At 36.0% G+C, this 27,321-nt stretch overlaps 1 protein-coding gene across 1 annotated transcript; it reads left to right on the top strand.

Annotated features, from left to right (window-relative positions):
• Positions 1–396: 396 nt before the first annotated feature.
• Positions 397–22,999, top strand: zgc:63972 (protein CutA homolog). Its single transcript, XM_048188505.1, has 6 exons — positions 397–778; positions 4,466–4,614; positions 13,830–13,889; positions 14,065–14,110; positions 15,440–15,489; positions 22,554–22,999. Exons 1-6 carry the CDS (start codon positions 683–685, stop codon positions 22,654–22,656), a joined length of 504 nt encoding a protein of 167 aa, XP_048044462.1. The 5' UTR covers positions 397–682; the 3' UTR covers positions 22,657–22,999.
• Positions 23,000–27,321: the final 4,322 nt, after the last annotated feature.

Below are 27,321 nucleotides of genomic sequence, written 5' to 3'. Positions count from 1 at the left end.
TCACTAAAATTAATGAAATATCTGTAGATGAAATAGATGATCATTTATCTTTTTAAAATGATATTTCTCAAAAAGTGTTGTTCTATTATTATTGGTAAAGCCAATCGGTTGATTAACCCAAACATTGCTTACTCGAGCTGGTTCCAGAAACGCGTCCGGGAGTAAGTTCAGCCAACCCAGAGTAATATAGTGAGGTTATCCGCATACTTCTAAACATACCCAGGTATGTCACGTAACATGCCTTCTGGAATCCCCCACTGGCCTACATGTAGGATGTGGGTATTGATATGTGTTGTGAACATAATGCTATTGTCTATTTTAACACAAAAATATTAATTTAAACAACCGAAAAAGCCATAGTGGCATTAACTGTATTTGTCTGGAGTACAAATCAAACCACAAACAGTCAGAAGCAGCACTTAAGTTTATTAGGTTTTCAATCCTCTTATGATGAGACCCGTGCACCGCTCTTGATTGGAAGCCCCGGTATCCGGATATGAGCGTCACTCAATCAGCATCAAGCGCAACACGCAGCCGCTTTGGGAAATGCAGAGACTGTCTAAACTGTCCGACGGACTTTTAAGCGTTATTGGGATGAACCTGCTGGACACCTGACTTACTGATTTACGCATAGAAACCTACACCGCACGGGCCATGTAACTTCTACTGTTGTTAAATAAATATGCAAGAGAACAAACCGGATTGCTTGTACCAGCGGAATCCCAAGGACATAATGTCTTCGGCTGTCCCTCGAACGGGATTTGTGGTCTTTTGCGTGGTAAATCCAGTTTTATCTCTCTTGATACGTGACATTTATATTGAGAGACTTGAGCAGAACGTGCTTGGCAAGTTGAACACAGCAGACTGTTGACATGCTTTTGATTGCCTGTACTTTTCCTTTCAAACGGCGAAAACTTGTTGAACAGTTTTTGAACAATGTGAGTTAATAATTGGTTAAAACTATTAAATATCGGGAAGCTCACGTGAAAAGAGCCTGCTGTCAACTGTGCTGTAATGTTTCTGCTCCAGTATCTCCATCATTTGCTTCTATTTTTTTGTGAGAAGTGTGTTAATAAGTTAGCTTTGTTTGTGAAATGTACTATTTAAATGTAGCTAATACCAATTTCTGAACTAAAAAGCAAGCCTTGTTTTTCAAAGAGCTGAGCAATGCTGCATTCTTGTGGCAAATATAATCTGTTATCAGGTCATCGCAGGATAATCCCTCACTGTTCTTTTCACATCGAACACAATAATGCATGTTTAAGGCCCTCTCTGTGGCTTTGAAAGATGCGGTTGTGCATTCAGCAGTAATTCTTCGAGATCAGCTGCTGAGTGCCTTCCTTGCGATCCTCATATTAATGGCTGAAGTTGAGGATTGTTCGCTCGCTTGCACAGTTGTGTATTGTGTCTGGTTGTGTAAAGTTACCACGTTTATATTTTTGTCTTTTTCTTATTAAGCTCCAAGTCTTTTCCTGAAAAAGCTATTTATTTACATGATCCACAGCTTCTGAATATACATATAACAGGAATAAACAAAGAAATGAACTTTATTTAACTTCTGTTTTCTTATGGAAGTACTGGAGATAATAAATCTTGCCAGTTATTATGCTGTATTTTAGTGATATTGTAATATTAGTAATTGAATGTATACATTATTTATCATTCATGTTCATGAAAACTTTTTTTAAAGGGTTAGTTCACCCAAAAATGAAAATTCTGTCATTTCACTCTCATGTCGTTCTACACCCGTAAGACCTTTGTTCATCTTCAGAACACAAATTAAGATATTTTTGATGAAATCTGATGGCTCAATGAGGCCTCTATTGCCAGCATGATAATTAACACTTTCAGATGCCCAGAACATATTTGAAACAGTTCATGTGACTACAGTGGTTCAACCTTAATGTTATAAAGCGACAAGAATACTTTATGTGTGCCCAAAAAAATTAATAAAAATAACAACTTTTCAACAATATCTAGTGATGGGTCGAAGCTTTACGAATCTTTTGTTTTGATTCAGTGGTTCGGAGCACCAAAGTCACGTGATTTCAGTAAACGAGGCTTCCTTACATCATAAGGGTTTTTGAAATTTCAATAGCAGTTTGAAAGTTCTTTGGCAGTTTGATACGCAATCCGAACGAGTGATTCGAAAGAAGATTTGTAAAGCTTCATGAAGCAGTGTTTTGAAATTCACGTTTATATTTTTGTCTTTTTCTTATTAAGCTCCAAGTCTTTTCCTGAAAAAACTATTTATTTACATGATCCACAGCTTCTGAATATACATATAACAGGAATAAACAAAGAAATGAACTTTAATGAACTTTATATCTTCTGTTTTCTTATGGAAGTACTGGAGATAATAAATCTTGCCAGTTATTATGCTGTATTTTAGTAATCTTGTAATATTAGTAATTGAATGTATACATTATTTATCATTCATGTTCATGAAAACTTTTTTTAAGCGTTAGTTCACCCAAAAATGAAAATTCTGTCATTAATTACTCACCCTCATGTCGTTCCACACCCGTAAGTCCATCGTTTATCTTCGGAACACGAATTAAGATATTTTTGATAAAATCTGATGGCTCAGTGAAGCCTCTATTGCCAGATAATTAACACTTTCAGATGCCCAGAAAGCTACTAAAGACAAATTTAAAATAGTTCATGTGACTACAGTGGTTCAACCTTAAAGGATTAGTTCACCCAAAAATGAAAATTCTGTCATTTATTACTCACCCTCATGCCGTTCCACACCCGTAAGACCTTCGTTAATCTTCGGAACGCAAATTAAGATATTTTAGTTGAAATCCGATGGCTCAGTGAGGCCTGCATAGGGAGCAATGACATTTCCTCTCTCAAGATCCATAAAGGTACTAAAAACATATTTAAATCAGTTCATGTGAGTACAGTGGTTCAATATTAATATTATAAAGCGACGAGAATATTTTTGGAGTGCCAAAAAAAACAAAATAACGACTTATTTAGTGATGGCCGATTTCAAAACACTACTTCAGGAAGCATTGGAGCACAAATGAATCAGTGTATCGAATCTGCTGTTCGGAGCGCCAAAGTCACGTGATTTCTGAATCATAATTCGATACACTGATTAATTTATGATCCGATGCTTCCTGAAGCAGTGTTTTGAAATCGGCCATCACTATATAAGTCGTTATTACGTGATTACGTGATAAGTGTTTCGAAATTTCAATGGTTCACCACTGGGGGGCGTGACTTTGGCAGTTTGATAAATGCTCTGAACCACTGATTCAAAACAAAATAATCGTAAAGCTTGGAAGCTTCATGACGCAGTGTTTTGAAATCTCCCATCACTAGATATTGTTGAATAAAGCCGTTATTTTTATTTTTTTGGTGCACAAAAAAGTATTCTTGTCGCTTCATAACATTAAGGTTGAACCACTGTAGTCACATGAAATGTTTTAAATATGTTATTTCTGGGCATCTGAAAGTGTTAATTGTCTTGCTGGCAATGGAGGCCTCACTGAGCCATCGGATTTTATAAAAAATATCTTCATTTGTGTTCTAAAGTTGAACGCAGGTCTTATGGATGTGGAATGACATGAGGGTGAATAATTAATGACAGAAATTTCATTTTTGGGTGAACTAACCCTTTAAAACCCTAACCCCAATATTTCTGAATTTCTGCCATCATTTACTCACTATGTCATTTCAGACATGAATGACTCTCTTTTTTCTGCAGAACACAAATAGAGATTTTTATTTATTTATTTATTTTTATTGTCCCATACAATAAAAAGTTAATGGGGCCCAATGTTGAATTCTTCCAAATATCGTCTTTTTTGTTCCACAGAAGAAAGTCTTACAGGGCTGAATTAACATTAAAATGAGTAAAATGATGACAGGATTCTCATTTTTGGGTGAACTATCCATATAATGTTTGTTTTAAAAAAGTTTAAGTTTCTTCCTCACTCTAAAAACGTGCTTCTTTAATAGCTTGACTTTTCATTTGTATCTAATATAACCCAGAATTACCTCTGTTTCAACATGCGTTTCCTCATGCACAGATAAAGATGAATAAAATTCAGTTAGAGTGGATAGTCTTGAATAAGGTATTTGAATGACTCAAAATTCTAATAAATAGTACTATACATGCATGAATGAGAACTGAGTTGTTTAATTTACTATCCAAAATGACTAAAAAGCAGTATAATAATGGCAAAAGCATCTCCAGTTTTTCCAATTACACTGATTACATATATATTCATGTCAGGAAAATGTTTAACTTTAACATAAACATTTTAGTTTAGCATTTTATTCATCTTTACTTGGAAAATTACACGAAAAAATACATTATTTACATACATTCTAGAAAATCAGTGGAAATTTATGATATTAGATGATTTTAGTACTATACATCACGCTTAACTGTGTTAATGCTCTTTGTTCTCTCTTTGATCCCCTTCTTTGTGTGCGTATGTATGCGTAGATTCTAGTCCTGACCCTCGCCCTGTACCCTGTGCTGAAGACACTGGGTGTTCAGATTCATTCTGCTATCACAGGAAGCTATGTGGCTGGATATCATTCTGTGCTGCTTGTCAACTGTCCTACTGAACAAACGGCTAGAGATATTGGCAGGTAAGTTGCACACAAACACACAGAAGGAAATAACAAAGCATTAGATATAAGAGAGGTTTCATAGTAGCTGCTAAGTGGCCTACTTTGCCTTTAGCCATCAGATGATAATAGTGTTTTGTTTACAGCCTGCATGTGACAGTCAGTGACATACAGTACAATTAATGTATTGTTACATGTAAATAGAGTTAATTTTGAAGTTGAATTGGCAAAACGGCAAAAGAATGGTAACCTTTTTTTTCTTCCTGTTTTTGAATGTGAGAAGCCATTAGTCCACAGACCGTGAAGCACCCTGACACGCTCAGTAGTGCTGTTACTGCACTTTATGGTTGTCACTCACAGTGTAGTGATGTCCTTTAAATGATTTTATAATCACATGCACTTGTATGTTTTATTTTTTAATAATTATAAATTATGCATGAACGCAACAGTGGTTTTACAAAGGAAAAACATCTCTTTTATTGAATACCTGGATGACAAAGCTTGTTCCAATCTAAGGACAAAAGTCATTCTTACTTGTTCTGTTATAAAGCTAGAGTTAAAAATAACAAGAAATAATAATAATAAGAAGAAATACTTAATTATTAAACGCTACATCTGCAATCACATACTCTTTTTTTTTGCCTTGCAACCATTAAAACATATGGGTAACACTTTACTTGAAGGGGTGTGCATAAGACTGACATGACACCTTCATAATCATGACATGACACTTGTCATGAATATGAAGGAGGTTTTATGCATGTTTATGACAACTGTCATTAAATGTCATTCGCTCAATTATGTCATTTTTAATGCAAATATGACATTGTTTGAGATGTCTTTGTTACGACAACTTGACATAAACCAATACATCATAACCTGTCAGTGTCTTTGTCATGACAACTTGACATTAGCAAAACATCATAACCTGTCATAAACATGACATAGCAGATTAATTATCAAACTTAAAAAACTACTTAGCTTTATGGGTTAACATTACTTTACATTATTTTGGTAACATTTCAGTATAGGGAACACATATATAAATGATTAACTATGATTTTTCCCTCAATAAACTCTTAATTTACTGCTTATTATAGTTAATTGTTAGGTTTAGGTATTGGGTAGGATTAAGAATGTAGAATAAGATCATGCAGAATAAGGCATTAATATGTGCTTTATAAGTACTAATAAATAGCCAATATTTTAGCCATATGAATGCTAATAGTAATAAGCAACTAGTTAAAAGACTCTAAAATAAAGTGTTACCATTATTTTATAACAGTGTCATCTTCTTTAAGAAATTTGAAATTGTCTATTATCTGACCTTCTGTTGGTGGAAACTTAAAAAGTAAAAAAAAACATGAAATGAAATATAGTCATGATGCTGTTAGACACTGACAGGTTATGATGTATTGGTTTATGTCAAGTTGTCATAACTCGGACATCTCAAACAATGTCATCTTTGCATTAAAAATGACATAACTGAGCAAATGACACTTAATGACAGTTGTCATAAACATTCATAAAACCTCCTTCATATTCATGACATGTGTCATGTCATGATTATGAAGGTGTCATGTCAGTCTTATGCACACCCCTTCAAGTAAAGTGTTACCAAAATGTCTATTGGGTGTGCACTTCAGAATATTGCTGGAAGTAGTAGGTTACTTGTCTGGGCACTTTTTTTCTTGCTGTTTTTGGAATACTATGAATTTGGATATACTACTCTTTTTCACATATTTTTTTTTCACTTGTTTGAGGAATGTTGCCGGGGAAGGTTACTGAGCGATGTTGCTTGGGCACTTTGACATTGAGAATGGCCAAGAAATTTCTATCTGGATACTTTGAATCGAAATGTGTTGCCCATTCTTAATGGGAAAGTGCCCAAGAAACATCACTTGGCGACATTGCCTGACAACATTGCTCAAAAAGTTGCACCTTGTATCATCACGTTTAGAATATATAGATACATAGTGAAAATTTGCTCTGTCCACATTGATATAAAGTAGACTGCACCCACTGCAGTTCTGTGTGTGGACTAGTACTGGGTTTACTTATAAATCTGTCAGAACCAACAATTCGATGATATGTTGTGCGTTTTAGCATGTTTGGTGAGCAAAATATTGCGGGAATTGAATTACAGCCTAATTTCTTCTGACAGCTTCCTTTGTATGGGCAAATGCAGTGTTATCTGCACCCATATTTCCACTGAATACCACATACATAGTATGTTTGTTGTTAGATGCATTGTGGTTTATGTCAGCAGAAAATTCATTGCGGTAATGACAAGACAGATGTAATCAGCTGCAAGTTTCTTAAGAGTTGCTAGAGCAGGAGTTGGAAAACTATGAAATGGCACGTAGAGGGGTAAACGCTGGTAGTGTTGTGGGTAAAACATCACAAGTAATCAGATTACTTTTTCTGGTAACTAGTAATGTAATGTATTACTTTTAAATTTATAACAAAATAGCTGAGTTACTTTTTCAAATATATATCGCAAGTTACTTTGTTTTCCCATTTATTGACTGACAGCTCTTCTGTCTCCATGTTGAGAGAAATCAGGAGTAACAGGCAGAGTCAATGAAAGCGTGCAACTCTGACAAACCATTTGCACGACTGCTGTGCATCATGAGCTGCTAAAGGATGATGCAGATCAAGACAGTAGATGTATCACTCAAGTTACTGTACAGTAAGTCCATTTGACTGACAGCTTACAGTTTGTTCTGCTGTGTTTGTTGCACTTACCTTTGAGACAAAAGAGGTTAATTCTAACCTCAATTTAAACCTGTAAAGCATTATTGGTCATGCCTACCGCAATGTGCTTAAATATGAGTATGAGGGTGGATACTTATTATTCAAACTATTTCATAGTCAAGTTATGAATGGAACAAATGTTTGCAAATTTTGAAGAAGAAGAAAAAAAAAGATTCTTAACTGCTCATGTTGTTTTTATTTGCATAGACTTGCATTATTAGCTAGTTTAAATAAGAATACCATCATTTTAGGCTTCATGTAATACAATTTTGTGTATTTTCAGTGTAAGTACACATTAGTTCCTGGGTATCAACACATGTTCCAGACCCTTTCTGGTAACACTTTACAGTAAGGTTTCATTTGTTAACTGCTTGGTATTTGCACGTTGTCTTTTACAGTATGCGAGTTGCACAATAAAATAAAATCAAACTTAGTGAATCCTGTACTGACAAATGTAAGTACACTACTGTAACTACAGATAGATCATGTAGGTACTTTAAATGTAAGTACAATGTAAATACAGTGTCCTCCACAAATATTGGCACCCTTAGTAAATATGAGCAAAGGCGGCTGTGAAAATAAATCTGCATTGTTTATCTTTTTGATCTTTCATTCAAAAAATTCACAAAATTCTAACCTTTCATTTAAGTAAAACAATTGAAAATGGGTGGAAAAGCTCATTATGAAATAAATGTTTTTCTCTAGTTTATGTTGGCCACAATTATTGGCACCCAATTATTGCAATGTCCTTTTCCCAAGATAACAGCTCTGAGTCTTCATCTATAATGCCTGATGAGTTTGGAGAACACCTGAGGAGAGATCAGAGACCATTCCTCCATACAGAATCTCTCCAGATCCTTCAGATTCCAGCTCCATGATTTTGCTTCTTCTCTTCAGTTCACTCCACTCATTTTCTTTAGATTTCAGGTTAGGGAACTGGGACGGCCATGGCAGAAGCTTCGTTTCATGCTCAGTGACAGATTTTTGTGTTGGTTTTGGATCATTGTCCTGATGGACGATCCAACCACGGCCCGTTATTGGATTTCTAGCAGAAGCGGTCAGGTTTTGATTTTTTATCTGTTAGTATTTGATAGAATCCATGATGCCATGTATCTGAACAAGACATCCAGGACCTCCAGCAGAAAAATAGGCCCACAGCGTTAAAGATCCAGCAGCATATTTAACCGTGGGCATGGGGTATTTTTTATCCATGTGTGCACCAATCCCATCTGGTGGGTTTGCTGCCAAAAAGCTATTTTTTTAGTTTCATCTTACCACAGAAGCCGGTCCCATTTGAAGTTCCAGTCTGACAACTGAATATGCTGGAGTTTGTTTTTGGATGAGCAAAGAAGGATTTTTCTTGAATCCCTCTCGAACAACTTGTGGGGATGTAGGTGCTGTTTGGTAATTTTTTTTTTTTTGGCTTTCTGAGACTCAAGACTCAACTAATCTCTGCAATTCTCCAGCTGTGATCCTTGAACAGTCTTTGGCCACTCAAACTTTCCTCCTCACCGCACATTAGGACGATTTAGACACACATCCTCTTCCAGGCAGATTTGTAGCATCTTTAGTTGATTGAAACTTCTTAATTATTGCCCTGATAGTGGAAATGGGGATTTTTAATGCGTTAGCTTTTTTCTTATACCCATTTTCTATTTTGTGAAGCTCAACAATCTTTTGCTGCACATCAGAACTATATTATTTGTTTTTTCTCATTGTGATGAATGATTAAGGGGATTTGGGCTTTGTGTTTACACATATTTGTACTCCTGTGGAACAGGAAGTCATGGCTGCACAATTTCATGCTCCTAGTCACCCTGGTGTGCTAAAAAATGTAAATGTGAATGGGAATATACTTCAGAGATATTTTACTCAGAAGAATTTCTAGGGATGCCAATAATTGTGGCCAACATGTATTGGAGAAAAACATTTATTTCATAATGAGCTTTTTCCCTCATTTTAAATTCTTTTCCTTCAATGAAAGGTTAGAATTTTGTGAATTTTTTGAATGAAAGATCAAACAATGAACAATGCAGATTTTTTTTCACAGCCACCTTTGCTCATATTTACTAAGGGTGCCAATATTTGTGGAGGGCACTGTATAGTTAGTACATTGTATCAAATGCTTAATTTACCATGTAAGTACATAGTTAAGGTCACTTAATATAAAGTGGGACCAAACTTTTAAATATGGTTATGTGAAGGGGGGGGGGGGGGGTTATGTGATTAACAGTGATAAACTAGGAAACCAAAAAATGGCACTTCATGATGAACAAGGTAGCCAACCCCTGTTCTAGAGACTACCTTGTAGTTCATTTTTAAAATAATACTGTATGTACTGTAGTTCTAAAATGTAGTATTATGAAATACTGAGCTTGTTTACATACACAAATACACTGATAACTCCCAAAAATCAGCTTATTTAATTAACCTGGTGTCCCAGCAACTCAAGTAAACTCAATAACTCAAGTTATTGAATTAACCCGGTGTCCCAGCAACTCAAGTAAATTGTGCTTACAAGACTTTATTTAACAAAAATGAAAAGACTTGAATTAAAAAAAAAGTTTAAATCTTACAATTCTGAGAAAAATGAGAGAATTGTGAATTTGTATCTCGCAAGTCGCAGTTACCTTTTTTGTTTTTTATTTTGTGGCTGAAACAAGCTTCCATACTTTCCTGTTACATATCAAACTTGCACACTTCAAGCAGACAGAACTGGGTTTATGTGTTTACATGCTGGGCGAAATCGACCATAGGAAAACTGGTTAACGCGTTTACATGACCACATGTACTGTTGGCTTATTAAGTATAATCGGGTGATTGAAAAATGTGCTCATTAAATACAGTCCAGCCTTGTTTAGAGGGACACAGAAATGATTACAAAAAGCTATCTGTTACATTGTCTTCCATACCACAAGGATCTCCACAATTGTTTTTGGAGAACTTGCAAAACCTGACCATGATTCTTATTATAGATTATCTCAACCTGAGCTTCCATATTCCCTTTCAGCTGCATTAGGATTTATTTTCCCATTATACTCTTGTTAAAGAGCACTTTACAGTGGTTAAGTCATTACAGTGCACTCCAGACTAGTAAGCTTATCCTAGCAGTTCTTATAGTTCAGAACCACAAATGTGTGAGGGCACATTTACTTTTTTCCTGATCCAGGAGTATAATAATCAATCCAGTTTCTTTAATAAAGCATGGGCAAACAAAAATGAGATGTTTTTGGAAGTGCACAAGATTTAGAGTATGGAATGATGTTTTGCCAAGGTCAGAAAAATCCTGCGTAGGTCTATTGATTAAGAAAACATCAAGGAAAGGGAGATGTCTGAGATGTAGTATAAGGTAATGGCAGATGAATTAGGAAAAGGGGAAAGGCAGTACAATTTCAGTTGGTTAGGCGATGACAACACAACTAAGGTATGTAGCCAAACCACTACAAGCCAAACAATTAGCTGGCAAACACAAATCTACCATAGTCCCTCACATTTCAGTAACTATTTTAGTATAGCTTCTCAATGGACAATACTATAGAAATGAAACTTGTATATATTTTAGAGTAGTCAATGTGCTGCTTGTATAGCAGTATAGATTTACTGTCCTCTGAAAATAACTTAACATACAGCCATTATTTCCTAAATAGCTGGCAACAAAAGTGAGTACACCCAGTGATAACAGCTCTACATCTTTTAAAGGGATAGTTCACCCAAAAATGAAAATTTGATGTTTATCTGCTTACCCCCAGAGCATCCAAGATGTAGGTGACTTTGTTTCTTCAGTTGAACGCAAATGCTGATTTTTAACTCCAACCGCTGCCGTCTGTCAGTCTTATAATAAGAGTGGACGGGAACTCGAACAAATAAGAGTCTAAAACACTTCCATAGACAAGTCCAAATTAAACCCTGCGGCTCGTGACGATACATTGATGTCCTAAGACACGAAACGATCGGTTTGTGCGAGAAACCGAACAGTATTTATATCATTTTTTACCTCTAAAACACCACTATGTCCAACTCCGTTCATCACTCGCTTAGTGAGGTCTGATCGCGCTCTGACAACGGCAGTGATGTCTTGCACATATACTTCAATGAGTGCTAGACATCACTGCCCGTGTCAGAGCGCGATCAGACCTTACGAATCGAGTGCTGAATGTTCATGTTTTTGTCTGCTTGATAGGACAATACAAATTTGCATATCTTGTATTAGAGCAGTTAAAATTTGGTGCTTTGAGTACAATTCTCTCATACTGATCACTGAATGTTTAACATGGCACCTCATGGCAAAGAACTCTCTCAGGATTTGAGAATTAGAATGGTTGCTCTCCACAAAGATGGCCTTGGCTATAAGAAGATCGGTAACACCATGAAACTGACTTACAGCTCAGTGGCCAGGGTCAGAGAGAGAGGTTTTCCAAGACAGCTTTTCTGAAGCTGGCTCACAAGAAAGCCCGCAAACAGTTTGCTGAAGACAACCTGTCCAAGAGCATGAATTACTGGAACCATGTCCTGTGGTCTGATGAGAGTAAGATAAATCTGTTTGATAAATGGTGTCCAGCATGTGTGGCGACGCCCTGGTGAGGAGTACCAAGAAAATTGTGTCTTGCCTACAGTCAAGCATGGTGGTGGTAGCATCATTGTCTGGGGCTGCATGAGTGCTGCTGGGACTGGGGAGCTACGCTTTCTGAAGCAGAACATGATGCCATCCCCTCAGAAACTGGGCCGAACGGCAGTTTTCCAACATGATAACGACCCCAAACACACTGCAGCTCCGTGATGTCATTATGGAGGAGTGGAAGAGGATCCCAGCAACAACCTGTGCAGCTGGTGAATTCTATTCCCAGGAGGATTAAGGCAGTGCTAGATAACAGTGGTGCTCACACAAAATATAGAGACTTTGGTCACAGTGAGTACACATTAACAATAATGGCTATATGTTGGCTATATGTTGAGTTATTTTTAGAGGAAATCTGTACTACTGTACAAGCAGCACATTGACTACTCTAAAGTATATACAATTTTCATTTCTATAGTATTGTCGCTTGAGAATATACACTAAAATAGCTGCTGAAATGTGAGGGGTGTAATATCTTTTGTGAGATATATGTAGACTGTATATAGTCAGACCAAAATTTATTCAGACACCTTGAACATTTCATTCATTAATACAGTTTATTCACTATAGTTTAAATAAATGGTAATTAAATATGACAAGATCTCAGTACTGTGTCAGAAAAAAAAAATCTTAATTATGTCAGATAACACTTAAGCAAAACATGGTCAGGTCAAATATATACACACACACACACTTTTTTGCAAAATATAGCTAGTTTTAGATTCAAGGGTGTGTTTGTGTTAGTATGTTAGTAGGTCTGCTTACATTCTGAGTGACTCTATCTATCATTTAGGGGTGTAACAGTTCAAATTACTCACGGTTTGGTTTTTGTCATGGTTTTAGGGCCAAGTTTTGGTACGGTTTGATAGAAAGAAAAAAGGACAACTGTCAAATAAAAATAAAGAGAAGAAGAACAAAAATAATCAAACCACAAGCAACAGCACAAATACATACAATAGAGCAAAGAAACATTTAAAATAAAGTGCTTTTCAGGTTGTTTAGGTATCTAACTGTAGTTTTCAGGTACAGAAATTAAGTGAAGTGAAGTGACTTGTGGCCAAGTATGGTGACCCATACTCGGAATTTGTGCTCTGCATTTAACCCATCCAAGTGCACACACACAGCAGTGAACACACACACCGTGAACACACATGGATATTCACTCCCCTCACCGACAATCCCTGCCGGACCTGAGACTCGAACCCATGACCTTTGGGTTACAAGTCCGACTCTCTATCCATTAGGCCACAACTGCCCCCTAAGGATTAGTTCACTTGAAAATTAGCCCAAGCTTTACTTACCCTCAAGCCATCCTAGGTGTATATGACTTTCATCTTTCTGATGAACACAATCGTAGAAATATTAATAAATATCCCGAGGCATCCGAGCTTTATAATTGTATATATGTATATATATATATACACACACTGTATATATTGAACCCTACATTTCTCAATCCACGGTTCAGCACACTCTTAATTTTTTTATATACACCCCTTCTATCTATCTATCTATCTATCTATCTATCTATCTATCTATCTATCTATCTATCTATCTATCTATCTATCTATCTATCTATCTATCTATCTATCTATCTATCTATCTATCTATCTATCTATCTATCCTGTCAAAGTTATTATTTATTTCTGCATTGCTGTCTTTCCTGTCTGTAATTTTAGCCTTTACATTTTTTATAAACATACTGAATTTGAATTCAGAATTTGAATTTACCCCTATGGTATTACACTTGCAATCAGATGAGCTGTACATGTGCCAATACATTTGAAGGAACACAGAGTGACTTTTGATATCATATGCAAATACAGAGAAGCTAAATTCTCTCACTCTCTTTTCTTTCTGTTAGGAGTATCATGGAGAAAAGGCTGGCAGCATGCGTGAATATATTTCCTCGCACTACCACTATGTAAGACCAGCAAGTTAAGTCTTTTACCCACTATGAGCTCTGAACCCCAAACACCACAACTCAAGTGCAACTTTAGCCACAACATACAAAGTTTATAAATTGACAATTAATGTACATAAACTTGTAATCTTTTAAATGTCATTCGTATAAAATATAAATTGTTTATTAATTTCAGGTACTACTGGAAAGGAGAGATTCGGGATGCCTCAGAAATACTGCTGGTGTGTCGCTAAACTTATTCAAACTTCAGATTTGTCATTCAAATCAAATATTTTTTTATTTTTTAAATATGTTAAAGGGCATATTGCAGGTTAGAGCTTTAGTGATTCAATGTGTAGAAAAATAATGTATGAAATAGATTTTCTTGAAAAAACACGCATAAATAGGCTACGCTACACACGCGTTAATATTCTCACGCGTTAATATTCTCATCACGACTGATTTGGTAGTTAGCAAATGTAATAATCAAACACAAAACTTAAAATGTGCACCGTAAGTCTTCATCGAGCTGCATCTCTGACGGATCCGTGATATGTCTCCCGCCGGCGGCCAAACATATAGTGTTACTGTATGTATTTCATGTTATCCTTTATTCAATAATTCTGTGTTATGAGTTTATTCCGTGCCCATTCACTGATAGTGTGAGGATGTATATGACGCCGTGATTATGTAGTTGTGTGAACTTGAATGTATAAGTTTACATACATGGCATGCATGAAATTGGAGTATTTACATTACCAGCACATCATTCAAAACTGTTTTGTGTGAGTGTGAGACTGTATGCATGTGTACATAATTTGTATTCATCAGTGTTGAAATTGATTCAAGTAAAAATGGTGAAGAAGCATAGCGTGTGTAAGTTTATTCATTTAATATAATCATTTACAGAAGTATTACAATGTTGAACTCTATCATATCGCCAGGATGATAATCCTCCAGTCTAAAATGAACGCGTTTTTCGACGCAGATGCTGAAGTGAAGTCCCTTCTCTTCACCTGCACAAAACAAACCCCGGCACAGAAGATAGCAGCGTAGTTTTTCTTGTTAGTAAACCTCAGTACTCGATGTCCTGACAGGCTGAAGTTTGTGCAACCTCCACAAACACAATCATTTACCATTACGATGATAAATAGAATACAAAAACTACCGAAAACATACTGATTCACGGCCGCTGTTGCTAAATACCAATATATTCTGCACTGAATCAACACAGAGCTCTGCGAACATCTCCCTGTAGTGACGTAAAATGACGCGACGCTGAAAAAAAAGCGGTTTTTACAGAGACCGTCACTTTAACTACTAAATTAATGCCCTTATGTCTCGCAAAACATTTTTAAACCCTGCAGTACCTTTTTATATGGTATTTTTGTACAAGGTTATATATTCATCTCGAAAAAAATGTTAAACCTGCAATATGCACTTTAATGTTTTTATGTAAAGTTATAGTGTATGCAACTGTTCTGTATCATGTGTTGTGTACAGCTGTAAATCATAATGGTTATGAAATTTTAAAAATGTTACCGATACTAAATTAATAATTTCTTTAACAGCTTGTCAGGACAAGAACATCTGTGGTTCAGAGACTTGTGGCTTATATAAAGTAAGTACTTTTTTGTCAACGTTGCTTAAACTTCTAAATTTTGACCCAAGAGATTTGCACATTAGTCATGATAAACATTTAAACAGACACAAATGCTTAAATGTTTGAATATTTCAGTTCATTATAGAGCATGTGTTGTTATTCATATCACAATATATAGTGATGCTTCATTGATTCAGGGTTCAAAATCAAATCAGCATTATCAGGTCAGATGACACCAATTGGCTGTTATATCAAACAATTTGAGCGACTGTTAAGTGAGGCTTTCTCGATTGGTATAACAATTTCCATGTCAGTGGACCATCTGCTTCCTTTGTGGTACCTGTAAGCAGCCCAAAAGACATGTACCACTTACCTCATATAGTTTGAGTGACATTTGTTGAAGTCTTTTAATTTTGTGGATATTGTGTCATCAAGAGGACTAGTCTGGGCATATCAATTAATAGGTTAAAATGTTAGAAATGAGGGAGGATTTCAATATGAAAAAATGAAAATTAAAAATAAAAATTGCCCAGGGCTTTCAAAGACCCTAAAAAGATTTAATGCCCAGAACCCCCTGGTGCATGTGAACACTGTAGAGTAACAAAAAGCCTCCAACTGTGGTATAGAAACGGAAACTTCAAATTACATACCTAGAGGATGTGACAAAAGGAAGCAGTTTCTGAATACCTTTTCCAAAAGTGCAGACATTCACCAGTTTTACTTGACTTTCAGCAACACCATCATTGTACACTATTGTACAAAAGTTTTTAAAAGAAATCTCTTATGCTCACAAAGTCTGCATTTATTTGATCAAAAATACAGTAAAAAGAGTAATATTGTGATTTTTTTTTTTGAATACTCTATTTATTGAAGATTTGAACAATAGTTATAACAATTTTCACAATGAAGATGCAAAAGTTATGAACAAGTTTTAATGAACACTCAACGTTCCCATTCCTTCCCAAACAACACAGCAATAAAGACAACTGTGTCAACATACAGTCTATAAGTGATCAGTACAAATGTCAAATGTCTCTGCTTATTAAACTTATCAGCAGTTGTTCCATGCAAAAGGCTAAAAAAAAAAAAAAAAAAATACATGAATGTAAATGCATCACTATAAATAAAAATCATGTATATATCATGTAAATGAGTACACCCCCTTTGAAAAGTAACATTTTAAACAATATCTCAATAAACACAAAAACAATTTCCAAAATGTTGACAAGACTAAGTTTTATATAACATCTGTTTAACTTATAACATGAAAGTAAGGTTAATAACATAACTTAGAGAACAAAATTTTCAGTTTTACTCAAATTAGGGTGATGCAAAAATGAGTACACCCCACTGAAAGTCTCTGGAGCAAAGCTAAATTTTAGACTACAAATGTCTAATTTAACAAGAATTCAACCACAGGTGAGTCTAATTATTCATTACACAGGTGTCCAGCAGACAGTTGACTATAAAAAGGTGTTGAAGCCCCTTCCCATTTCATGCTGTCAGCAATGGCACCACATGGAAGAGAAATGTCACAAGACCTGAGAAAGAAAATAATTTCTTTACACCAGAAAGGTGAAGGTTACAAGAAAATCAGCAAAGCTTTACTTATCAGTCAGAATACTGTAACAAAAGTGGTACAAAAATGTAAAAAAGATGGAACTGCAACCATCTCACAGTGACGTCCAAGGCTGGATTTCCTGATAATGTTGTCTCTTAGCGTGCTACGAAGACTCTAAAGGTAGACCATAACTGAATATATACCGTTTATATGGAGGTTGCTCAAGGTATATCTTCTTAAGTGCGACGTTACCAGGTGCTGTCCATGGCGGCGATGCTGAAATGGTTGATATTGATGGCTCGAGAATTGATAATTCACTCTATACAGGGGCTGCTTCACTGCATTATGTGAGAAATAAATGTTCTTTATAAAAAGAAGCACTTCAGAAGTAGAAATTGCATTTACCAGGATTCATGGGATGTTATAAAATTAATCCAAATTGCAAATTAAATCTATATTGTAATTTATCTATATTCTTGGGGCACGGAGCCCCCATCAGCGTGAGTTTAAGGTGACCGTTATTTAGAACAAAGTTTTAATTCTTTGGAGACGCGTCATGCAGCTGGAAGACATGTAGGTATCATGTTTATATCGTTTTTTTTTTTTTATTTTATTTTTTTTTTATTCAAAATATTAACAAACTTGTTAACTCTATCATGAATTTTATGATATATTCCGATTGTAAAATATGTGGAAGTGAATGTGTTTTGTTGTGCGATGAGTTTGCATGGCAATTCAGAGCTGTCGGATTTACGAAATCTTCCCCGAAATACATAAAAGTATGTGGTAGCGAACTGGGAGAAGAATAGAGTAAACTTTATTGTTTCATACACAATGTGTATCTGATATGAATAAAACACTTCGTCAAATTATATAATTGCAAGGGTTATTTTTGCAGCTTCCGTAGACATCAGTGTATGGAATTTGATTTTAACAAACTATAAATGTTTTTTTATGCAGTAGCCTACTTAATTCAAATGTGTAATTAAAAGTCTGAAACATAAAATAAAACTGATGAGGTTAAAAACACCGAATAGTTGTGATACATGACAAGCGCAGAGTGCGCGTCTGCCTCTGGATCAGCGCTAAAGCACATTTGAATTTAGCAGTGAATCTTTGCATTTTATTCTTTGCCAATTTCCTAATCGAACACTGGGTGTATTACAGCTTCAGAATTATATTCTTATTGACTGTCAACATTGATAAGGTATAGCTAAGAGTGGTCCAGACCAACCTTACGAAAATATGACTTAACTAACTAAGAACGTTTCGGGAAACACGTATTAACGTTAAGGTACAGCTTAAGGTATAATTTAAGAACGACGTAGAGTTAAGAAGGTTTCGGGAAATCCAGCCCAGGTCATCCACGGAAGTTAACACCTGGACAGGAGTGTCTTCTGATGAGAAGGGTTGAAGAAAATCGGCATGCAATTCACTGCAGTTATCTAAAGAAGTAGAAAGCCAAACTGGGGCGACTATTTCACTTGACACAATACGGCGTACACTGCAGAGGAATGGCATGCATGGGTGCCGTCCACGAAAGAAGCCTCTCCTAAAGGCTCAAAAAAGCCTGCTTAGAGTTTGCCAGAGCCCATGGTGATAAAGATGAAGACTACTGGGACTCTATACTCTGGAGCGATGAGACCAAGATAAATGTTTTTGGAACTGATGACTTCAAAACTTTATCGCATCGCATAGGTGAGGAATACAAAGACGCATGCATGGTGCCTACAGTGAAACATGGAGGTGGCAGTGACCTTATGTGGGGCTGCATGAGTGCTGCTGGTGTCAGGGAGCTGCATTTCACTGATGGCATCATGAATTCACAGATGTACTGCTCTATACTGAAAGAGAAGATGCTACCATCACTCCGTGCTCTTGGTCGTTGTGCACTTTTCCAACATGACAATGATCCTAAATGCACATCTAAGGCCACTGTTGGATTTCTGAAGAAGAACAGGGTGAAAGTGATTCAGTGGCTCGTGATCTGAACCCAATCGAACACCTATGGGGAATTCTGAAGACACAAGTTGAGCATCACTCTCCATCCAGCATCCAGTCTCTAAAATAGGTCATTCTTGAAGAATGGAAAAAGATAGATGTTGCAAAATATCACCAACTTGTTCATTCCATGCCTAGAAGACTTGATGCTGCCATTAAAAATCATGGAGGCCATACAAAGTGCTAGATGTAGTAGTTTTTGTTGTGGGGTGTACTCATTTTTGCATCACCCTAATTTGAGTTAAACTGAAAAATGTGTAATCTAAGTCATATTATTAACCTTACTTTCATGTTATAAGTTAAACAGATGTTATATTAAACTTGCATGGCAATGGTTAAAAACAAAACACAGTTCCTTCAGGGAATAACGGTGAGACACATAGTGGATATTTACAAGGACTAAGAAAAGACAATGGTTATACAAGGTATATAGAGTAAGATGGAAAATGAAATGTTGAAGTATTGGGTAACAAATATTTATATATGTGTATATATGTTACAGTATTGCACATAGGTATGTAATATAAAATTAAGTCTTTTGATGACTGTTACCAGCTGGTGGAATGATCTGCCTCAATCTCAATTTGAGTAGCTGGGCCCGGTTACATGAAACCTCTTAAGTAAGGGTATCCCTGAGGGGGAAAAGTCCCTGAGCCAAGGGATTTCTTTAAGAGTGTTGCAACAAACGTCTTAACTGTCACCCTTACCTACGTGTTTATACTAAGCATTTTCCGATATTTCCAGGCAAAACACTGCAATGGAGAAGCAGTTGCTATAGTTACGAAATCTCCCACAATAAACAGAACATAACAGACCACTGATTTTAAACAAGTTTAACATTTACTAAACAACTGTTCTACAATATTTGTTATGGAAATTATTAAAGGCAGAGAGCCTTTAATAATCATACTAAAATTCAAGCACATTGTTTCTATGAGTACAGCTACGACACCGGAGGATACTCAAAATCCTGCCACGCCACCCACAGGGACCTGTTTTAATCCCTTAATTTTTTAGGGCTAAATGATTACTAAAGACTTTGTTGCAATGCATAGCAGAACTTAAGGGGACACTTAAGCAATTAAGGGAAATACTTAGTGACAGCCTTAAGGGTACTTAACTTAAGGGCTTTCATGCATCTGTGCCCTGAGTCTTTAGCCATTTTCAAAAAGCGTCTAAAGACGCATCTTTTTCATCAACAACTGACCAATTAATACTAGCATTGACCTATTATATTCTATTCTGTTCTATTCTATTCGTTTTTCTTTTTCCCCCTAATTTACTTTAAAAAAAAAAGAACTTGCTATGTGTACTGTGCTAGACTAACTGAAAAATGTTACTTACAGCATTTGTATACTGTTGCCCTCTTGTTGGTCTGATTGCTTCTATTGTTCTCCTCATTTGTAAGTCACTTTGAATAAAAGCGTCTGCTAAATGATTAAATGTAAATGATGAAGTAGAGTGATGTTATTGTTACATCATGGTTGGTACTGTAACTCTTAGTTGTGTAGTGCGCTATTAAAAATTAAGTGATAATTGGGGTTATGGTCACAGTCTTTTGGCGGGTCGGGGAACATTCTCCTTGGCATTCAATGAGAGATTTTTGTAGTAACACCAGGTTATATGAGTTGGTCCACTTCATTCCTGTATGCTGCCTCATCATTGTTGCTGATAAGCCCCACAACTATGGTGTCATATGTAAACTTCACAATGCTGTTGCTTTGGGGTTTAACAGTACACGGCTTTGTGGTGTACCAGTGCTCAGGGTGATGGGCTGAGAGGTCTGTGTGCAGAACTTGTGGTCTGTTGCTCAGGAAGTCAGGAATCCAGTTGCACAATACTTAGAATATGTATAATTTGTGAACACAGAGGCTACTGGGGAAGCATATAACAACCTAATCCAAGAAATTAAGTCATCTGAAAAGCCAAATTGTTTAAGAGTGTTAAAGAGGTTGGCGCCAATGGCCTCATGGGCAGTGCGCCAACATGTAGCGTCAATGCGCTTCGGGCGACCTGAGATCGAGTCCCGGCTCGTGGTCCTTTCCCGATCCCGTGCCCCTCTTTCTCTCCCACTTCGCTTCCTGTCTAATCACTGTCCTATCATAATAAAGGCAAAAACGCCAAAAATTAATCTTTGAAAAAAAGAAAAAAAAGAGTGTTGAGGTATTTCTACTCTACTTTGTCAATGTAAAGAGGGTCAGGTTCCACACTCTCCCTCCTAAAATCTTTCACCAACTCTTTTGTTTTTGAGGAGTTGAGTACCAGATTGTTGTCAGAACACCAAGCAGTGAGTTTTTAGACTTGGCAGACCTGTCGTTATTATATATCAGTTCCAGTACAGTAAACATTCAAAAGTGAAATTGCCCTGTAAGACTTACAAAGGGTAGGATCCTTTTTAATCTTTTGTTTGAAGAGAAATTGAAGCTTGTGTGAGTGTCACAAGAAGTTAACCCAGTAAAGTTGAGAACTTGTATAATTCCATAGGGAAACCGTCTGGCTCTTGGGCTTTACTGCTCTGCATTGTTGTAATGGAATCTGTTACTTCTGCTTGTCAAGTCAAGTCATCTTCATTTATGTAACGCTTCTCACAATTCATATTGTTTCAAAGCAGCTTCACAGTGACAGTAGGAAAATTCTTATTGAGCTAAAGTTGTTTTTTGATTGAATCACTTTCGTTGTAAAAATCGTTAATTATTACTTTATAGGGGCGGCTTAAATGACACCTTTCCTACTGAAAACCCAATACCTTTAATGCAGTCTTGCTGTTCATTTATGTGTTTAGTCTATGTTTGAGTGTGTATGTGCACAGAAGCTTGGTCTTTTTAAAAAAGTGATATTTGCCAAATTACTTTTCTGGTCCGCATAATACAGAAAAATTAGTTGTGTACGCGGATCTATGCGAACTGGAATAATTGTGATAATGTTTTATCTATACATAGGAAAAGGAAAAAATAAAAGCGCATAAGCAAAACATAGCATAAAGTCCAGGCCTGGTCCTCTCTTGTCCTTCACTGTCATCGCTCTTCCTTTTATGCTCCTGGAGCTCCTCCTTGAGAAATTCGAGAACGGTGTTCAGCTGATGCTCATTAACACTCGCGCCACCGGCATTACCCAGTTCTCAGGGCCATCGGCCTCGTCCTGCTTGCCACAGACTGTTGTCTATTTTAATTTAGTCTATTTAAAGATGTATCTTATCCCTATGATGGCAAGCTGAATTTTCAGCAGTCATTACTCTAGACTTTAGTGTCACAAGATCCTTCAAAAATCATTCTAATATGCTGATTTGATGCTCAAGATGCTAAATCTTTTGTAACATTATACATGTCTTTTCTTTTTTGATCAATTTAATCCTTGTTGTATGAAAGTCATTTCATTAGAAAATCTTACTGACCCCAAACTTTTGAATGGTAGTACATTACAGATAAGCATAGCTGTTTCCTTGTTTTAATGTTAATGCTTTTTATTTCCTTGTTATTTTCAAACCTGTTATTTCAATTGGTACTCATGTGTGTTCCCCCAGAGCTGTGCATCCATATGACATTCCAGAAATCATCAGTTTTCCTATTGATGATGGAAGCCAGCACTACATGAAGTGGATAGAAGATGCAGTCACTGATATTTGATACATCACTGTCTGCAATCCAATGAAGATCAAAAAAAATATATATATATTTTTTACATTTTAAGGGTTTTCATGCATAATAGACCTGAGACATTGCTGCATAATATAAATTTATCTAATACTGAAGAGCCTCTTTACAAGTGTATATATTTATTGACCATTTTATTGATGTAAATGACTTAAGTATAACTTATATCTTATATGTCAATATGAATGAATTTGTTAAAATATGGCCATTTATACAACTTTCTAATGGAATGTGGTGGGGCAGATTTTAAGTGTTTTTTTTTTTTATTATTATTATTTAATGACAAAATAAATTAATGGGATCTTTTCAACTTTGACTTTGACTACATGACTTATTAACATTGTTAAATATGCTACAACAAATGACACATTAAAGGTGCAGTATGTAATAATTCTGTCTGCTAGAGGTCGCTAGAGGCCTATTCAAAACAAAGGCGTAGCTTGATGACGCCAAGTTTGAGAGTGGAATCTTGGGACATGTGGTCTCCACCTCAACGGACAGTGCAAAAGAATAGGAATTGGACTCGGGAACAAATCATGTTCATGGATGCAATTATTAACGTTACTGTAGTATGAAGCAGAGCAGGACCGAGTGTTGTTGGAGCTGAAAGAGGCCGCTGGAGCAATTGCAGAACACACGCCTCACGAGCAGCGGAACTTTTATTATGACACAGTCGCCGGCGCCGCTTCCGCTTTTCCGGTCTTGAGTATGAGGTAACACAGCTCTGTTTATCATATTAGATACATTTGAGTGTGTTGAAAATGATGTTATAACGTTACACTGTGCGTTCGCTCAGCGGGTGCTGTGAGACACTTGTTGCACACTGCAGTAAGATAGATCGATATTAGAATATATTAAATGCTGGATGGCTTGTGTTGATAAATGGCATGCAATTAATTTTAAAACGTATTATGGAGAAAAAAGACTAAACGTGTTGAGCTATATAACAACAATTAGTTTTCTGTCTATAAATATATCAAAACAGTTGTTCCTTTGTCTATTAAAACGTGTAATATATTAAAGCGTCTATGGTGATTCCATGGTTTCTACAAAATAAAACCGGAAACCGAGGGTAACGCGGATATGATGCAACTGACAGGCGACTCCTCACACGTCCCGGAGCCTTGGTTAAAATTGCAATTTTCTCACAATTTACAAATAGTTGGAAACATTTGGGATATTCGAAGTACTCAACTAAACAAAATATATAACACTGGCCTAGTGGTTTTTGGATATTTTACTGCAAAATATTACATATTGCACCTTTAAGTTTGTTCATGTTGCTCATTGATCTGCAGTACGTGTACATCAATATAATGTAAATATTGATGTTCCCAAATACATTTTGCGCTTTATCACAGCATGCTAAAAATCAAACTAAAAGGTAAGTTAGAATGTTTTGTTCTTGTATTTATCTCCCAATGGTGCTTTTAGGCTTTTCACACTCAACTAAACAAAAATCACAAAAGTCACAACATTAAGACTGCCTGTAAAGTATATTCCCCTACGCACCTGACTTAAGTTAACCAGTTAAATATTAAAAGAGCTTCTAAAAAGGCCAAATTTAATTGTCTGGTCTTTGTTTAACAGAGACATTTTTTTTTTAATCTACACAAAATAATATTTTGTCCAGTTGGTTTAGCAGTCAAGAGCAGATCTGAGTCTTTCTGTTCCCTCACAAGGGAACGTGGTCAAATTTTCACTGTGTGTAGCTGAATAGGAAATTTTGTTTAGTTGAATGGGTTTATGTTCACACTGTGACAACACAATAGAAGTGCAGATGTGAGGAAGTGCTATTGTGTGTTGGGATTTGCTGAGATCCAGTCATAATGAAGTCACTAATCTGACTACTCATCTAACCAACCAGTAACCTGCAAAGGCGTGTTAATTTTATATTATAGACACCTTGTTTTTTATATATATATATATATATATATATATATATATATATATATATATATATATATATATATATATATATATATATATATATATATATATATGTGTCAAACCATTTATCAAAGACATCATTTACAGCACCTACTGCTCAAACATATGCTGACAGAGAGTTCCTACAGTATACAAGGCCACTCCTTTTTTATACATACATGCCTTTAGAATCAACATTATCATCTTTTAGTACTTACCAAACACACAGTCCCCCGGATGCTAATGTTGATCCATCTGAAATGTGAGGCTCAGTTATATGTTTCAGCAGAAGGGCATTGAATAAATATCTTGTAGATAATCTAATTTAACTTCATTATTTACCAGCAGTGTAAGCAGTAAAATAATTTAATCATTGACGGTGTTCTATAAACGTGTGAATAAGAAGCAGATTGTGCAGGAAAAAAAGGATGGCTATGAAAACACTACTTTGAATACAAAGCTCTGCCAGATATAAATATATTTGCTCTGAGGTGGAAGACACTGATTTATTACTTCAGCAATGTAACACTTGCTGTAAAACTAATCAGCCTTAAACTTATTTTCTGATTTAACTCAAATGAAAGTCTAAGCAATTTAAAATTTTATTTTATTTTTAAACACTGAAACTCTTCAAAAAGTGTTTACATTATTCTATACCGTATGTACATGAATGTTCCTGTGGCTCTGTTGGTTTAGGTTGGAAACAAGAAGAAGCTTTCACCTAAAAGAATATGCAGATTGTTAAAACAGAAGGGAGAATCTGCAGAGACTAATAATGACTGATGACTCCAAATGACAATCCAAGTGGCAAGCTGCATGTGTTTAGAGGTCGGTTTCTCAAAGGAAAATTGGACAGGATGTTCCCAACAGTTGTATTGATGAACAGGGAATGAATGGAAAAGGACCAGGCCGGGCACTGTGCTTGCCATCACCATCTCTGTCAACATCGCCACTGAGGCCTGTAGACAGTAATCCAGCGCCAGTGATTAGTTCTTGTTCAATGCATTCATTTCCATGCAACAGCAAAATGAAGCATGAAAACCTTTTGTGATCATGGATAATAACCCATCGAATTAAGAACAGTTATTTGTACACTAAAAAATGCTGGGTTAAAAACAACCCAAGTTGGGTTGAAAAGGTTTGCAGGTTTGCGAAAAGCAGTTGGGTTTGTTTGCCCAACATGCTGGGCAGTTTTATTTAAACCAACTATTGTTTGAAAATTACTAAATGGCTGGCTTAAAATGAACCCAAAATAGATTCAGAATTAAAAATCAGACACGGGCAACAATGGTAATCAAAAGCTGAACATAAGCAACTGAACATGTTTATAAATGTTTAATTTTTATTCATTAAACTTTTTAATACATGTTCATTTATTAAACATACTAATAAATGATTTCCAACATACTTTGGATTCATTTTAAGCGAGCAATACAGTACTTTTTAAAAATAGTTGAGTTAAATAAAACTACTCAGAAGGTTGGGCAAACATTTAACTTAACTGCTTGGATTGTACATTTTCAACCCAACTTGCCCACATGAAAAAATACTATAGTAATTTATAGTAAATACTATCCACAAGTTTCCTACGCCCCATGAGGCCTTGCGTCAAACGTGGGAGCGTCTTCCGGTTCGAAGTAAACAAGCTGGACGTGACACTCATTCATTCAACAGTTGACAGTCATTCAAGATTTAACGATCCAAACTTGCGAACGTTTGTTTTTTACTTAAAGATTTAATGCCTCGTTTCCACTGAGCGGTACGGTTCGGTTCGGTACGGTAGGCATTTTTTGCCGTTTCCATTGTCAAAAGTTGTGAATGGTACCCTAATTCCGAACCGAACCGTACCGTACCACTTTTTTGGGACCCTTTCGTTGGGGTACCAAGCACAACAGTACCGTACCAAAAGGGTGGAGCTACACTCTGCAGAACGTTGATTGGTTGACAGAGAATCATCACTTGCGCTTGCTACAAGGAGAATAACAACACAAGAGGCGCTACACACAAATGTGGTCCAGGCAACGCGTGCATTTATTATCTTCACTTCATGTAGGTTATATAACAAAACAAAATATAAAACACAACCCTGCCTCTTTTCGTTTTTATTTAAAAAATATTAAACCTATTAATGTGAGGTTCAGGCAATATGTGCATGTATTCTGATTATCTTCACTGTATGTAGCCTATAATAAAATAAGACAAAACAACCTTCTCTTTTTGTTAAAAGTCAGTTTTAATTATCAATAATAACCATTATAAAAGTATAAGTATAAAATATGAGAAGCTATAGGCTACAATAAGAAATAAAGACAAGCAAATAATTCAGTTAAACGTAGCGCACGAAGTACAACGGTAAAATTAAATAAATATATAGTTATGAAACTTCACTTTGCCCTCAGCCAAAACGATTTGCCCGGGAACAAATTATAAATTCATGAGACCAAAGATTGCCCGTTATACAGAAGATGAATGATATCTCGTTTTTAACCACTACAGAAAGATCTGAGCCAGCGGCGAATGTCAGAAGGACTAGCCGAGGTACATCTGCTCTCGGCCGGGTACATTAACACTGAGCGCCCGGTGATTGCCTGGATCTCACAACTCCGACAACGTCAGATCAAATTTTCAAATAGGCGCTATCTTTATAAATAAACCACAGAATTGCGATTTAAACAACTACATTCTCGCCTGAAAAACTTTTAAAACTAC

This window comes from Megalobrama amblycephala, linkage group LG4 (assembly GCF_018812025.1).
Source record: "Megalobrama amblycephala isolate DHTTF-2021 linkage group LG4, ASM1881202v1, whole genome shotgun sequence".
Lineage (NCBI taxonomy): Eukaryota > Metazoa > Chordata > Actinopteri > Cypriniformes > Xenocyprididae > Megalobrama > Megalobrama amblycephala.
Note: the sequence above shows the minus strand (reverse complement) of the source record. Positions and strands in the feature narration are given on the sequence as shown.

Excerpts from the sequence above, each read along its gene's own strand:
- zgc:63972 (XM_048188505.1), top strand. The coding sequence starts at position 683 with ATGCAAGAGAACAAACCGGATTGCTTGTACCAGCGGAATCCCAAGGAC. Across the intron at positions 779-4,465 it reads GATTTGTGGTCTTTTGCGTG|ATTCTAGTCCTGACCCTCGC; the intron begins GTAAATCCAGTT and ends ATGTATGCGTAG. Across the intron at positions 14,111-15,439 it reads ATGCCTCAGAAATACTGCTG|CTTGTCAGGACAAGAACATC; the intron begins GTGTGTCGCTAA and ends TTTCTTTAACAG.